Genomic DNA, 15687 nt, shown 5'->3' with positions numbered 1-15687 from the left:
CGTGGGGGACGTGTGGTTGCCCAAAGAAGTGTTAAGAATTTTGCAATCGGCCTTAGTAAGGAGGCCTGGGTAAAAGGAGGAGGAGCCACGAGGCGTGGGGAATGGACTCCGGAGTTCTGGGAACTCATCTTCCAGAGCAGCCTGGATGGGCGGGGCCTGAAAAGTGGCGCCGCGCCCTGAAAAGTGACGCCGCGCCCCACCAGGAGAACCACCGAGATATTTGGAGGACCTGGCAGTCTAGAGGGGCCAGAACGCCTCGTTCCTAGCGCGTTTCCGTTTCCGCTAGGATATTGGCGGTTGGTGAGCATCATGGCAACCGTGGTGAGTGTCGGCGTGCGGAGGGCTAAGGAGTCTCAAGGAGGAGGGGGCTGGACGGGGACTCTTGGATCTTAGCGGAGAGGAGGCTGGGGGCCTGGACTCTTGGATCTTAGCGGAGAGGAGGCTGGGGGCCTGGACTCCTGGTTCTGAGGAAGGAGGGAGCTGGGGGCCCGGGCTTCTGGATCTGAGGGAGGAAAAAAGAAGGGACTAGGATACCGGCATCCTGGGTTCAAGTGAATACTTACGGTCTCAGTGGTCAAATCTGACTCCATCATCTTCTAGGAACTCCAACTTCCAATCCTCTGGGCGCAAGTAGTGGCCAGTTCTCCAGTCCTTTGCCTTAAAGTCTGATGAGGGTTGTAGTGTCTTGGGCTCCAAGCCATCCAGCAGTCTTGGGTTGTTGATGGTGTGAATAGTACCTGAGTACAAGGGAGAAACACAGGCGGGGACCTGCCCAATGCGCTTCAGATCGTGGAGTTGCTTATTGAGTCTTGAGCCAAAAGAGAGAGTGTTGAGAACCCAGAGGGTGTCAGTAGAGAGCGGAAAGGGCCGGGGGCACAGAGGCTTAGGAACTTGTCATGGGATTGTTTTAGCCATTTTCATATTCCCAGCATTTCATCAGGACATGCCCAGCGTGGATGCTCAATAAGTTAGCACTTGAATGTATGCATGTGAACTCCATAAAGGAGAGACCAGGTACACTGGGCCAGGCACCTAGTACTTTTCTGAGAAACATCTGAATGAAGAAGGGATGTAGCCGTAGCTTGGCGGTTGGACGTGGCTTCCAGATGCCTCGGTTCCCATGGTGACCCCAGTCAAGCTGGGGCTAGGGTCGGGATGAGAGTTAACTGGTGCCTGAGGGGCGACTTGTGAGTGTTTCTGTTGTCATGGCAAAGGGGGTGGATGGGGAAGCGGAAGAGGAAAGGGCAGTGGCCACACTCCTGAGACCCAGTTCGCATGGGTGTGGATGAAGTATTGGGAGTATGAGGGGATGGTAGCTCAGTTTTGTTTCCATGGGATCAGCAGGCAGCGCGGGGTAGGAGAGGCTTATGGTGAAAGGAAAGGTTTTGTGCGAGGCAGGTCTGTTTATGTTGGGATTCTTGGACCAATGTGTATTTTTTGTCTCGAGTAGAGTCTGATAGGCTGTATAGGGGTGGGTGAGAGTATGTTCTCAATCTTCTGATAGGGGTTTGGGGGCAGTGACCAACCTCCTATGAGGAGGAGTAAGTGGGAGAGTTCACAAACAGCAAGGGAGGAGGCTTGTGACCATGCCACGGTCAGGAAGTCTGAACTCTTGGTTCCAGAGAGAGGAGGGTTTTCCTTGGGTTGGATGCCTGCATCTCCTCTCATTCTGGTTAGGAGACCTGTGAGGAGGAAGAGGGTTGGGGGCAGGTGGCCAAGGAGCTGGGTCAGCGTGCTGGCTTCTTAGGCCTCCCTTTCTTTATTCACCCCAGGCAACCTCTAATCTACTTTGTGTCTCTAGATTTATTTATTCTGGATATTTCATATAAACGGAAGCATACAACATGCGACCTTTTGTGTCTGGCTTCTTTTACTCAGCATAATGTTTTCAAGGTTCATCCACGTTGTAGCGTGGATCAGAACTTCATCCCTTTTTTAAAAGAAATATTATTTACTTATTTATATAAATTTATTTATATATTTTTTTGGCTGCGTTGGGTCTTTTTTTTTATTTTTAAGAATTGTATGCTGCGCTGGGTCTTCATTGCTGTGCGTGGGCTTTCTCTAGTTGCGGTGAGCAGGGGCCACTCTTCATTGCGGTGCGCGGGCTTCTTGTTGCAGGGGCTTCTCTTGTTGCGGAGCATGGGCTCTAAGCGCACGGGCTTCAGTAGTTGTGGCTCGCGGGCTCTAGAGCGCAGGCTCAGTAGTTGTGGTGCACAGGCTTAGTTGCTCTGCGACATGTGGGATCTTCCCAGACCAGGGCTTGAACCCGTGTCTCCTGCATTGGCAGGCGGATTCTTAACCACTGCGCCACCAGGGAAGTCCCTTCGTCCCTTTTTATGGCTGAATAATATTCCGTTTTATGGCTACCCCATATTTTGTTTATCTATCCGTTGATGGATGTTTTGGGTTTTTTCCACCTCTTGGTTATAAATAACACTGCCATGAATATCTGAGTGGATCTCCATTTGGCTCTTGAATTGTCCCAGGCAATGTTTACTCATCTCTCTCCCCCACGTGAGAAGGGATAATGTCTGACTTTGCTCTTTGGAAAGCTGAGGACACAGGAGACCTCAGTTCCTGCTTGTTGAGTGAACTCAGCACTTCAGGGCGTCATTCATTCAAACTCCAAACATTGAGCCCCAAGGGAGACCAGTGAGATGTGGGCTGTGCCCTTCATGGGACTCACATCCATTGGAGCCAAGAACATTGATCCAACAGTCTACCTTGTGAGTGTGAGATCAGACTCCCAAAAGAGGCCCTTCCTTCTGTCTGGATATCCAGAGACCCTAGAACTAGCCGGGCAGGGGCTGAGGTCAGGGAGGGCCTCCCTTAATGAGTGACGCTTGATCTGATTCAGTGAGGGGGGTGGGGAGAGCAGGCCAGACCAGGGACCTACACATGCAAAGGCCTAGTGACAGAGAGCTGGGGCAGCGAGGCGCAAGGGGGGCCAGAACACGTCCAAGTTAATGCCCACTCTGCATCTGTCCTCGCAGCTCTGGGGGACGGGGAGGACTTCTTCCTTCAGCAAGTAATTCCTGGGCACCAAACATGGGCCCGGCCCTGGGGACGGGGCTGTGAAAGAGACAGACACAGTCCTTGGCTTCCTGGGACTGACGGTGTAATGGGGTCAACCCACCAGCCCTAGTGGGTGACAGCTGAGGAGGATCTGGTGTTTGGGATGCCAGCCTGTCTGTGGGGAGGAGTGGAAAGGACTGTCTTGTGGGAGGCGGGCAGGAGGGACAGAGGAGGGGTTGTTGAAAGCTGGGACCGCAAAGGCTCTTACTGATGCGTCTTCCTCCAACCCCAGACAGCCACAACCAAGGTCCCAGAGATCCGCGACGTGACGAGGATTGAGCGTATCGGTGAGTGAGCGTGGGTCAGGAATAGGACCTAGCCCCTGCCTGCCCCCTGTACCCCTGACAGAGCCAGCTTACCCAGGGCCCCCAAGAGGGAGTCGGCCTGCACACCATCCCACCATCCCCCGTCCCCGCTATCTAAGGAGGGAGGTTCCTGAGTTCCAGAGCAGGTCAGATGGCTGGGGGCGGGGGTGGGGTAGACCATGCCAGGCCTCAACCCCCGGCGGTACTGCTGCTGGCTTGGTTCCCTGGCGGGGCTCCCTGATGCCCCAGCATCCTGCTTGGAAATCGTGAAGGTGGATATTTGCTGAGTGCTGACTGGGGTTGGCCCTGCACTGACTGTCCCAAACACCAGGCACACGCATCATCTCTTTGAGGGCAGGGACCTGGTCTGTCTCCTTCCTAGCGGTGTCCCCAGCACAGGCCCTGACAGACCAGACGCTCCACAGATAACTGTTGAATATGAGTTTGCATCCCTCAAATCCTTACAGTAGCCCCACAAGGTGCCTCTTGTGACTGTCATCCCATTTTTAGCTGAGGTGACCAAGACTCAGAGCAGGCAAGCCCCTGGTCCCAGCTCACCTGGGACCAGGAAGTTGGGCTGTAGTGGCAACAGCAGGGTGCAGCCTTTGCAAAGAGCCTGACTTGCAAGGAGGAGACTACACTTATTCACATTCATTCATTCAGAGCTTCTAGAAGAGGCAGTAAAGGGCTGCTGGCTATGAACCTGGGTTCTGGAAGCACGCTGCTGGGTGCCACTTCTGAGCCGCGTAGTGAGGGGCTAGTTGCTCTCTGTGCCTCAGTTTCCTTACCTGCAAAATGGTGGGAGAGTAGTTCACCTCCTCAGTTGACATAAGATACAATAAGGTAAAGCACTTAGCTATCAAGGGCCAGCCCTGCTGGGAGCTGAGGACCCAGGAGACTCTAGCTGCACCCAGTCCCTGCCCTCAGCCTGCCTACAGGCCAGCACAGGGGTTGACACATCTTTCCTTAAAGTGCCAGATAGTAAATCTTCTCTGTTGAAAGTAATCAATTCTGCTGCAGCAATGCGAGAGCACCCCCAGATGGTATGTGAACGAATGGATGTGGCTGTGTGCCAATAAAACTTTATTTACAAAAACAAGTGCCCACCCACAGGCTGTAGTTTGCCCAGCCCTGGTCTAGTGTAAAGCATTGGAATCCTGCGTCTTCACCTCTCACTGGCCGTGTGGTCTTGGGCAAGGGACCTAACCTCTCTGAACTCCTCCTCGCCTCCATGTCAATGAGGGCCTGGGGGCGATTATTGAGCCCTGGCCATGATCCAGGGTGATAATAGCTGAGACTCTTGTTCTCAGAGTTACATGGAATGAGATTAGAACCTGGGAGGTCACTCAGGCCACCACGTAGCCTAAGAGCCATTCTTATTTACTGAGCATTTACCATGTCCGGCCATCCTCCCAGTGAGGTGGGGAATCGAGGTGCCCCTGTGACCGAGGAGGAAACCAGGGCTTGGCGGGGAAGCCCCTCAGGCCACACATCGACACGAGCTGGCTGGTAACCGTGTCTTCTGGTTCTTTCCCCACACACAGGCGCTCACTCCCATATCCGGGGGCTGGGGCTAGACGATGCCTTGGAGCCACGGCAGGTAGAGCCCAGGGGGCCGGGGTGGGAAGGCTGCTCCATGGGGGCCTCGGGCAGAGGGGACCCAGGGCTGTGGGGAGTATGGGGACTGCGTTATGATCTTCCAGACCTTTGTGCTGTATTTATAAAATTCAGCCGCATGTGCAGTTTTATCGGTCTTTAAAAAATGGGAGTGGAAAAGGCTTTTTTGGCTTTTTTCTGAAGTCCCTGCCAGCATGTCCTGTTTGATCTCATCAGGCTGGAGGTGGTAGAAATGCAGTAGTAGCCCAGGAGGAAGTCACCTTGTGTGCTCTGTCACCTCCCACCCCCAGGCTTCCCAGGGCATGGTGGGCCAGCTGGCGGCCCGGAGGGCAGCTGGCGTGGTGCTAGAGATGATCCGGGAAGGGAAGATCGCCGGCCGGGCGGTCCTCATCGCCGGCCAGCCGGGTACTGGGAAGACAGCCATCGCCATGGGTAAGACACCTCTCAGGGCAGGATCTCTTCTGGCCTTGCCAGATGATCCCTACCGTGTAAGTCAGGGTTGGGGTTCAGCCACGTCTAACAGCTCAAAATGGCAGTGCCTTAAACCCTATGGGTTTATTCTCTCCCATAGAATAATCTGAATGTAGGCCAATTCAGCCTTGTTGAACAGTGAAGGCTCCTACCTTCCTGCCTCCACATCACTTGCTTCCATGTCAGGGTCACCTCATGTTGCAAGAAGATGGCCTACGCTCCAGCCTTCCCATCCATACTCCATATGGGAAGAAGGAGAAAGAGGAATTGCAATGAGGGTGTACCTCCAAGAGGTAGCTCCCTTTAAGCAGCTGTCTTGGGACTCCCACACTCTCTTGCTTATATTTTATTGACTAGAACTTAATGGCTACACTCTGCTGCACAAGACAGTGAGACATTAAAACTTATTTTAATATTTTAATTGGGATCACTGCTACCCTAATAAAATGGGGGTTCTGGAACGAAGGAAGATGGGAAAGATGGGCATTGCGTAGACAGCCAGCAGTCTCTTTTGCAATGCATTAGTGATTTAAGATCTTTTTACTCACAACTGTCCCTCATCCTTGTTGAGCTCCTATTCATCCTTCAAAACCCTACCCAGGCATCTTTTCCACATTGAAGCTTTCCTGGACTCTCCTCTCTTCCCACTCCTTCCCACGTTTGTGCCTTGACTGTGGGGCCAGGCAGTGAGAATCAAGGTAATAGCTAGGTCTGCCGTTAAGATAAAGTAGCACTCATTCGGGTACCCTGGTGTGCCAGGCCCTGGACCAGACACTGCAGACACTAAGATGATTAAGACCCAAATCCTGACTTTAAGAAGTTTCCGGCCTGGGGGAGGTGTTCGTGGACACGGTACCGTCCAGGGTGATGAACAGAGGAGGCTTCTACCTCCGATGAGGGGTGGTGGGGAGAGAAAACGGGGTGGCGGTTGTCGGGAGAGACTTCCCAGGTGAGTCAGAACCTGAACTAAGACTTGTAGGATGTCTGGGAGTCTCCTGGACAGACGGTAAGGGAGCAGGACGCCCAGGCACAGAGTGTGACACACATCTGTAAAGGGGGCCAAGGAGAGTTCCCAGCTCACACTGGTCAGGAGGGTTCGATGACTTCCTGTCCGGGAGACTTGGCTCAGAGCTGGGCAGAGCCCTCAGGAAGGGGAGCTGGCAGAGGGGCTCAGCACTTGGAGTGATGGCAGGAATGGCCCCGCTGTCTACCAGCCAGCTCCAGGCCCCAAGCCATAGAGGAGGCCCGTCCCTGTGCTGGTTCCAGACCGTGACGGAGTCATGGTTGAGCACCAGCGTATCCCTGCCTGCCCTCGTAATCGCTCCTGTGCAGGGTGCCATCCCTGCCAGTGCTTGTCATGTTATCGGTCCCATTACACAGAGGGGCAAACCGGCTTGGGGAGCAGACTTCTCAAGGTCACCCGGTGCTAAGCCCTGGAGCCGGGATTCAAACCTACACAGTCTGACTCTCTTATCTTCAATTTCAGCCCCTTGTCTCTACCCCTGCTCATCACCCCCAAGCCCTGAGGCTAAACAGCTCTTAGCGGTTAGGAGGAAGGCTTGGCAAGATTACAGAGTCAAGGTTTGCCCTCTGGGCAGCGCAGGTTCTGATCCTCCCCATGCGGCCCTCTGTCCCCTGCCTTCTCTGCGTCTCCTTGTCTGCCCCTCAGCACCCTGCCCCTCTCTCCTGCTCTCCTGCCTGAGGAGGGAGAAGAGCTGGTTTGCCACAGAGCGGGTATTGGGGACCTGGTGCCAGGGCTGCCCCCACCTACCCAGGCTGCCTCCCCTCCTTCCCAGGCATGGCACAGGCCCTGGGCCCTGACACTCCGTTCACAGCCATCGCCGGCAGTGAGATCTTCTCCCTGGAGATGAGCAAAACAGAGGCGCTGACACAGGCCTTCCGGCGCTCCATCGGTGTGCGCATCAAGTAAGCAGGGGGTGATGCCAGGTCCCAGCGGCCTTGGGACGTCCCCCCCCACCCCCGGCCCTGGCCAGCTCATCCTGTACCCAAGGGCTCACGGGAGTTGGCAATTCCTGAGGGCCCAGGCCTCGGGCTCCCTCCTTAGATCTGTTCTCTGCCCAGGGAGGAGACTGAGATTATCGAAGGGGAGGTGGTGGAGATCCAGATTGATCGGCCAGCAACGGGGACGGTGAGTCTGCTCCCGAGTCTAGGCTACCCCCGAGGCTGGAGGGTGGAGGTCAACTTGCACTTTTAACACCTGTAAACAGCCTCCTAAATTAGCCTCATCCATTGCAATTAAATTTTGAATTTTAAAAACATGGTAGGAGAATCTTTAAATATAGGGAAAGCTATTCCCCAGATAGTTCTTTAAATTAGATTTTGATTACAGCAGAAATCCGTGGATACATCCTCCCTTTAAAAATGAACAACCAAAACTCGCTTTAACTCCTTCCCCAATCCCAGTCCTTTTATGCTGCCACCTGTCCCTACAAAGGAAGCACCTCACTATGGAAACAATTCCAGGAAACAGGAGAGACTCCAATATGCTGGGAAAAGCCCAGACTTGGTGACTGTTCATCTTGTGAGGAGGGGCGTGGCATTTTGTTTTCTTAGCTTATCTCGTGGGGAGGGGCGTGGCATTTTTTGTTTTCTTAGTTGTGTTTAGCTGAGTTCTTCTGGGTTTGTGATCGACAAAAACCGCCTTTCATTTGGGTATAGAAAAGGAGTGTTACAGTGGGACCCCTTTGGCCATTCTGTGAGACCTTAGGTCCCTGTTGTTTTTATAGATTTTGTCTTTTAGGTTTTTGTTTGTTTCTTTACTGGATTTTTAATAATAGCTTTATTAATGTGCAGTTGACAGCCAATAAGCCACGCCCTTGAAGGTTTACAAGATGTTAGGCTTTGACACACATGCACCCAGGAAGCTGTCACTGCAGTTGTGACAATGGATATCTTCGTCAAGCCCCCAAAGCTGCCCCATGTCATGCTTGTTCTGTAGCTGTGTTAGGGAGACATTGGGCCCGTCTCTGAGCCCCTTGCCTGGCATGTCACCCCTCAGGGCTCCAAGGTGGGCAAGCTAACCCTCAAGACCACAGAGATGGAGACCATATACGACCTGGGCACTAAGATGATCGAGTCCCTGACCAAGGACAAGGTCCAGGCTGGGTGAGCAGTGGGGTCCGCACCAGGTGGTCAGGGTAGGGGAGCTCTGGCCCTTCCTTTCCTCACCCCCACCCTTCATCCCCTGCAGGGATGTGATCACCATTGACAAGGCCACGGGCAAGATCTCCAAGCTGGGACGCTCGTTCACACGCGCTCGAGACTATGACGCCATGGGCTCCCAGGTGGGCCAGGGCTCCAGGTCCCCTCGGTCAGGCACCAGGATGTTTCTCTCTCCTCCATCACCCCAGAGCCTACAGGGTCTGGATCCTCCTGTCACCCCAACTCCATGTCCCTGGTACTCCTGGTTCTTCCCTGTACCCTCTAGGACAGCTGGGGTCCCTCAGCTTGGCACTTGGCTCATGGTTTCCGGGGTCCTCCAGGAACCCCCATATCCTTCAGTGCTGTTGACTGCCCTGGTCTTGACTACCCCTTGGGCCTGGGGTTTCTGGGTGACCCCCATCTGGATTCTTAGTTGCATTCCAGGGAGCCCCAGTCTCCCCCAGATGGCCCCTTGGGCCCCCCCTTCATGCTCTTTTCTGCCCTTGTCCACACGAACCCCACCCCGGCCCCATAGACCAAGTTCGTGCAGTGCCCAGACGGGGAGCTCCAGAAACGCAAAGAGGTGGTGCACACGGTGTCCCTGCATGAGATTGACGTCATCAACTCCCGCACCCAGGGCTTCCTGGCCCTCTTCTCAGGTGAGGCCCAGCCTTCGTCTCCCCCCGCCCCGGGGGGCCTGGCAGCTCCCCTCTCCCTCTCCCATCCACCAGTACGGCCCCCCCCGTGACGATGGCTTTTCCCCTCTTCCCCCATCCCTGTTCTCTGACTCCTGTTCTCCATCTGTGAGTGTGGTTCGTCTCTCCCCCTGTGTTGCCTCTCTGGGACATCTCCGACTCCCTGGCCCTCCCGTCGTGCTGCCACTCCAGGGGCTTGGTCTCTCTTCCCTCTGTCCCTGGCGTCCCATCCTTCTGCATCTTGGTTTACCCTCCGGCCCTGGATCCCTGTCTTGTCTCTGACACCCCGCCTCCCACAGGTGACACAGGGGAGATCAAGTCAGAAGTCCGAGAGCAGATCAATGCCAAGGTGGCCGAGTGGCGGGAGGAAGGCAAGGCGGAGATCATCCCCGGCGTGAGTACCGGGACGGGGCCACGGCAGGTGACGTTGCGGTGGGGGAGAAGAGGGGACACAGGAGGTGGGTTTGACATCCGCCCCCCTGACCCCCAGGTGCTATTTATCGACGAGGTCCACATGCTGGACATTGAGAGCTTCTCGTTCCTCAACCGGGCCCTGGAGAGTGACATGGCGCCTGTCCTCATCATGGCCACCAACCGCGGCATCACCCGGTGAGCCACTGCCGGCCCCTCAGAGGCCCCTGGGGAGAACGGGGACCTCTGGGTGGTGGGAACGGTCACTGGGTAATCAGGGCACGTTTGGTGAGCACCTCGTTAGGGAGGGGTGGGCTTGGCCATTCCCAAGCTCTGTGGCCCAGACAAGACAGTGTACTTTCCCCTCAAACTAAAGTAGGTGGCTGGTCAGGGCTGGTGGGCAACTCTGCTCCACAAGGAAGTCCAGGTGCCATGTTCTTTCTGTTTTCTTGTTCCGGTAGCCCTTAAGGCTCCAGTTCCCAAACTGTGTGCCAAGGCACCCCAGGGTACTGCAGAGAACACAGGAGTGCTGTGGGATGTTTTTTTGTTTTTTGTTTTTTTTTAATTTTTGGCTGCACTGGGTCTTCGTTGCTGTGCGCAGGCTTTCTCTAGTTGCGGCAAGCGGGAACAGCTCTTAGTTGCGGTGCGCGGGCTTTTCATTATGGTGGCTTCTCTTGTTGCAGAGCATGGGCTCTAGGCGTGCGGGCTCAGTAGTTGTGGAGCCAGGCTGTAGAACGCAGGCTCAGTAGTTGTGGTGCATGGGCTTAGTTGCTCCGTGGCATGTGGGACCTTCCCGGACCCATGTCCTTCTCGAACCCATGTCCCCTGCATTGGCAGGCAGATTCTTAACCACTGTGCCACCAGGAAAGCCCCTGTGGGATGTTTTAAGGTTTTAAGGGATGCACAGTGACATGTTTTGGACGCTGCAGAAACTACTACAATTAAGTTGCTTACACCTAACTGCTTAATAGAAATAAAGGGAACGAAGCTTAGTATTTCTCTTGACCTAAGGATACCATGGAAAAATTCCTGAGACATGAAGGGTACCAGACGCCATAAAGCTTGGGAACCTCTGCCCTAGGGTGTCGCTGTGCCATGTCCTCCCTGCTGGCTCTTCCCCACCTCATCTACGTTTCAAGAGTCCACAGGAAGGGAGAAGGAAGTGGAGGGCAGAGGGCCCGCAAGAGGCTGGGGCCCAAAGGCTGCACTCAGCATGGCCACCTGGACCCATTACCCAGGGCTGCTCATGTGTGTGGCAGCACCTGGCTGCACGGTAGCCCAGGGACCAGCACCTCCAGGGCAGCAGCCTTGCGCCAGCTGTAGTGCAGGGAAGACAGGGGCATGGCTACCAGGGGCAGCAGGCAGGTTGTCCTTGGCTCTGTGCTTGGCCCTTTTCCAGGATGAACTGCTCGGCCCCCTCAAAAGAAGCTCGGGAGGTAATATTGTCTCAGCCCTGCTTTATTTTTTTTATTATTTTTTTGGCAATGCGTCACAGCTTGCAGGATCTTAGTTCCCCAATCAAGGATCAAACCCGTGCCCCCTGCAATGGAAACGCGGAGTCCTAACCACCGTACCACCAGGGAATTCCCTCAGCCCCGTTTTAAAGATGGGGACAGCAAGGCCTGGTAACTTGCCCAAGGTCACACGTAGAAGGTGCCAGGGCCAGAATTTGGTATCCAGATGACAGGGTTGATTGACACCAGCTGAGAGCATGTTTGTAGCAGCTGCAGGTCAGGCTGTGGGAACAGGGGTGTCTCCTATGAGGGGCAGCAAACGCAGTCATTCCTCTGCAGATTCCGTATTCGTGGATCTGCTTACTCGCTACAGTTGATTTGTAGCCTCCAAATTGGTATCCATCACACTTTGGCGGTCATTCACAAGCGTGTGCAGAGCAGGAAAAAATTGAATCGCCCATGGCAGACCGTCCAGGCGAGGGTCAAAGCAGGCAGTGCTTTGCCTCCTAGTTTCAGTTCACGTGCTGTAAATAAGTGTCCTTTTCCTGATCTGTTTAGTGCGACATTTGTCACATTGTATGCTTTTTGTTCCTGGTCATTTTGCTGTTTAAAATTGCCCCCAGCTGTCCAGTGTCACTAAGCGCAAGAAGGCAGGGATGTGCCGTACAGAGAAAACACATGTGTTAGATGAGCTTCCTTCAGGCACGAGTTCAAGTGCTATTGGCTATGAGTTCAGCATGAATAAGTCAATAATATATATTGAATAAGGTGTCTTTAACCTGAAACCAGGCTATCTATTGGTTGGTTGCCAAAAATTGTGACCAGAGGCTCACAAGAGCCTAACCCTGTATTTGCTAATTGAGTGTTCGCCTCCACTTTGTAGAACGCAGCTACCATGAATAATGGGAACCTGCTGTTTCCTAGCCCCACGTGCCGGGCCTTGTGCTGGGCCAGGTGCAGCCGGGGACAGGACCGGCACAGTTGCATCCCTTGTGGAGCCCTGTGGCAAGCAGAGGAGTGGGACCTTGATCCAGTAATCCTGGGCACAGATATCTAGCTAAAACCAGCTCAGCTCCAGGGGGATTGATGCAGTCAGGGGGTGGCTGCGCCATCGGGCAGTGACACCAGCGCGGAGCTGAAGGCTAACCGGTATTTGGTCCAGTGAGCGGGCTGTGGCCGAGGGGGTTGGTAGGGGTGGGATGTTCTGAGTAGAGGGAATGGAGAGCCAGGTTCTAAGAGCATCACCCTGACAACTTCCCTTCCCCCTTCTCCCCAGGATCCGGGGCACCAGCTACCAGAGCCCCCACGGCATCCCCATTGACCTGCTGGACCGCCTGCTTATCGTCTCGACCTCTCCCTACAGCGAGAAAGACACAAAGCAGATCCTCCGCATTCGGTGCGGGTGGGGGGGCCCCCCTGGCCTTCCAGGGCAGGACCAGGCTGCAGGCCTGAGAGGCAGGGCTGGTGTCCACCCTATTTGACACGTGGCAACACTGAGGTCTGAGGGGGAGGTCACTGGGCCTGCCAGAAGCAGGACTGGGCTGGGCATCCAAGCAGTGGCCTATGATGGGAGGATGCTCTTTGGAGAAGGGAGGGGTTGTGCCGGTGACTGACCTTGTGGAAAGAGCCCTGGAAGGGAGAGGCTCAGGAGGCCCAAGGTTTGGGCCCAGCCTGTGCCTCGGTGGCTCTTCTGTGCATCTGAGGACGTGGACTCCACGTGTATCCCAGAGGTCCAGCAGTGCCATGGCCCTGGCTGAATGCCACCTACGCCCCCTGCCCGCAGGTGTGAGGAGGAAGACGTGGAGATGAGTGAGGACGCCTACACAGTGCTGACCCGCATTGGGCTGGAGACCTCGCTGCGCTACGCCATCCAGCTCATCACGGCCGCCAGCCTGGTGTGCCGGAAACGCAAGGTCAGCGTCTGCGTCTGCCCAGGGGTCAGATGAGCGAGTGGAGGACATGCTACTACTCCCAGGGCTTTCCCTGGGCAGTTGCATTTAGTCTCAGAACCCAAATTTTCAAAGGCAGGGGACTTTGGTCTCTCGGGTTAATTTCTGTGGCTCCCAGCCTGACACGCGGGAGGTGCTGAGTAAATATCTATTGGCTGCAAGTTGATGCCGTTAAGTCCATTTTACAGATGAAGAAACTGAGGGGTGGGGGGGCTTCCCTGGTGGCGCAGTGGTTGAGAGTCCGCCTGCCGATGCAGGGGATGCGGGTTCATGCCCCGGTCCGGGAAGATCCCACGTGCCGTGGAGCGGCTGGGCGCATGAGCCATGGCTGCTGAGCCTGCGCGTCCGGAGCCTGTGCTCCGCACCGGGAGAGGCCACAACAGTGAGAGGCCCACGTACCGCAAAAAAACAAACAAAAAAAGAAACTGAGCGGTGGGGAGGTGGGGCCCACAGCCACGAGGTGGCCACGGCAGGATTTGAATCCAGGCGACCTGGCCCCAGAGTCCTCACCCTGACCCACCTCCGGGGAGGGGCCCCACTGAGGTCTCAATTCCCCTATCAGGGCACCGAGGTACAGGTGGATGACATCAAGCGGGTCTACTCGCTCTTCCTGGATGAGTCGCGCTCCACGCAGTACATGAAGGAGTACCAGGACGCCTTCCTCTTCAATGAGCTCAGTGAGTGTCCCCCTCCCCGCCTGCCCCAGAGAGGGAGGAGGGAGCCCAGCCTGGAGAGCTCAGGCCCTGCCCTCGGGGCCACACTGACCATGTGGCCTTCCTTCTCCTGACAGAAGGTGAAACCATGGACACCTCCTGAGCTGATATCACCTTCACCCCCGCGTCCCCATTTGCTCCCAGAGTTCTGACACTGTGACTTTGTATAAAATGGTTCTGAAACTGGACCTATTGTGTGTGTTGTGTGTGCGTGTGCACGTACACAGGCACACACACCCTGACACCCCAGAAAGACACCCGCAGAGTGCAGTTTGAGAAGTCTTTATTAGGAGGCATGGGGAGGAGCGTCTGCTGGCTCCAGGAGTTGAGGTGGGCATGGGAGGTTGGGGTGGGCATGGGAGGTTGAGGTGGGGATCCTTAGAGGAACAGGAGGCCTGGGCGAGGGGAGCGGTCACAGGCCAAGGGCTGGGCTCTGGGACCCCCACAGTCAGAGCTGCTGAGGCGGCAGGGCCCGCAGTGACAGCTGAGGGCCACCGGGAAGGAGACCATTGGGTCCACACCAGGCGGGCAGCCGGGGAGCCGGATGGAGGCAAAGCGCAGCTCGCGGTAGGTGCACACTGGCTGGGGCACAGGCGGCAGGGCAGCCGGCAGCACCCGAACCTGGAGGTGGCGGGGTTGCGGGGGAGGGCTTGGGTGTCTACTTGGGGCCAAGCCCTCCCCCGAGCTCCCTCACTGCACCCTACAGATCCCAGACTCGGGTGTCCAGAGGACCATCTGTGCTCTCCCTCCCACACGCCCAGCCCCTGCCCCGGGCGCGGGCCACGCTTCTACCCCCGGGGCCACTTCCTGTCTTCTGTGGGCCTGGCCCTGAGTAATCCACCTGGAGCTGAGGTGGCAGCACCCACCCACCCCGGGCAGCTCACCATGCTGGGGCAGTAGCCGGCACAGATGCTGGTGGTGAAGGTGATGCAGACAGGGCAGGCCTCGTTCTCAGCGGCCAGGGTGGCGTTGATGGGCCGGCACAGCGGCCGCAGTGGCCCCCCGGGTGCCCGCACCCCGGCCGCGCTCAGCAGCAGCCACAGCAGCAGCCCCTGGGACCAGGCCAGCGCCTCAGGGCCAGCCCGAGCCCTCCGCCCCCGGCCCTGCATACACACGTTCGGGGACCCAGCTCCTCTGCCTGACGTCTTCCATTCAAGAATCTCCCATCCCCATACCCAGGGACCCCAGATACCCACCCTCAGGCCCTGCACCAGCTGCTTCCCTCCTCCTGCCAGGAAGCTTGCTGGCTCTCCACACCCTTCTAGAAAGAGGCCTCCTTTGCCAGGTCACAGGACTCTCCCTCTTCCTTCCAGCCGTGGCCTGGATGTAGTCGCAAGGGGCCCAGGGGCCCTGCGGTCTTACCTGGAGCATCTCCATCCTCGGTGTCTCCCCTGCCGCGTTTACCTGGTCTTATAGCTGCGGGCTGTGGGGGCGTCAAGGCCACTGGGGGCGGCAGCATGGTGGGGTAACCTGGACACTAATCTCCCCGGGGGCGAGAGGCAGACAAGGTCAGGGAGATGCAGGAATGGCCCAGTGGCGCCCCCCTCCCCCCACTCCCTGAGTGGCTTCCGCTCCAAGAAGCAGAAGACGCCCAAGGTGAAGCAGACTTCACAGACTCAGTCCCCAGGTGCTAGGGAGGCCGTGGTGGGAGCACAAGAAATAGGGTATAGGAGGCTGTGCCCCTTGCCTTGTGGGCCCCCCTCTACCCATCCTGAGGGGAGCCCGCCAGAGGCTGGAGCGCCGCCCCTCTGACAATCCTCCAGTGGTTATAGGCTGAAGCCTCAACCCTGCTCCACCTGCCGTAGACTGAGTCCGACTTCTTAGGAGGGGGG

General features: G+C 56.3%; 2 protein-coding genes across 5 annotated transcripts; one reads left to right on the top strand and one right to left on the bottom strand.

The window, feature by feature from the left end:
* The first annotated feature begins 8 nt into the window (after positions 1-8).
* Positions 9-14043, top strand: RUVBL2 (RuvB like AAA ATPase 2). Of its 3 annotated transcripts, none has more exons than XM_060130784.1 (15): positions 9-321; positions 3311-3365; positions 4928-4983; positions 5291-5432; positions 7268-7397; positions 7554-7620; positions 8491-8597; positions 8683-8776; positions 9169-9292; positions 9628-9722; positions 9819-9937; positions 12470-12589; positions 12977-13106; positions 13705-13819; positions 13933-14043. In XM_060130784.1, exons 1-15 carry the CDS (start codon positions 310-312, stop codon positions 13956-13958), a joined length of 1392 nt encoding a protein of 463 aa, XP_059986767.1. In that variant the 5' UTR covers positions 9-309; the 3' UTR covers positions 13959-14043. The 3 variants fall into 3 exon arrangements, with proteins under 3 accessions (XP_059986767.1, XP_059986768.1, XP_059986766.1); XM_060130783.1 differs by lacking the exon at positions 9-321 and adding an exon at positions 2646-2729; XM_060130785.1 differs by lacking the exon at positions 4928-4983 and having other exon boundaries at positions 11-321.
* Positions 14044-14130: 87 nt separating this feature from the next.
* Positions 14131-15331, bottom strand: LHB (luteinizing hormone subunit beta). 2 transcript variants are annotated; one of them, XM_060129753.1, is made up of 3 exons: positions 15218-15331; positions 14740-14907; positions 14131-14476 (listed from the first exon to the last, which is right to left on the bottom strand). In XM_060129753.1, exons 1-3 carry the CDS (start codon positions 15230-15232, stop codon positions 14234-14236), a joined length of 426 nt encoding a protein of 141 aa, XP_059985736.1. In that variant the 5' UTR covers positions 15233-15331; the 3' UTR covers positions 14131-14233. The 2 variants fall into 2 exon arrangements, with proteins under 2 accessions (XP_059985736.1, XP_059985735.1); XM_060129752.1 differs by lacking the exon at positions 15218-15331 and having other exon boundaries at positions 14740-14972.
* Positions 15332-15687: the final 356 nt, after the last annotated feature.

This window comes from Lagenorhynchus albirostris, chromosome 19, assembly GCF_949774975.1.
Source record: "Lagenorhynchus albirostris chromosome 19, mLagAlb1.1, whole genome shotgun sequence".
NCBI lineage: Eukaryota > Metazoa > Chordata > Mammalia > Artiodactyla > Delphinidae > Lagenorhynchus > Lagenorhynchus albirostris.
The sequence above is the reverse complement of the archived record's forward strand: the minus strand, read 5'-3'. Positions and strand labels throughout refer to the sequence as shown.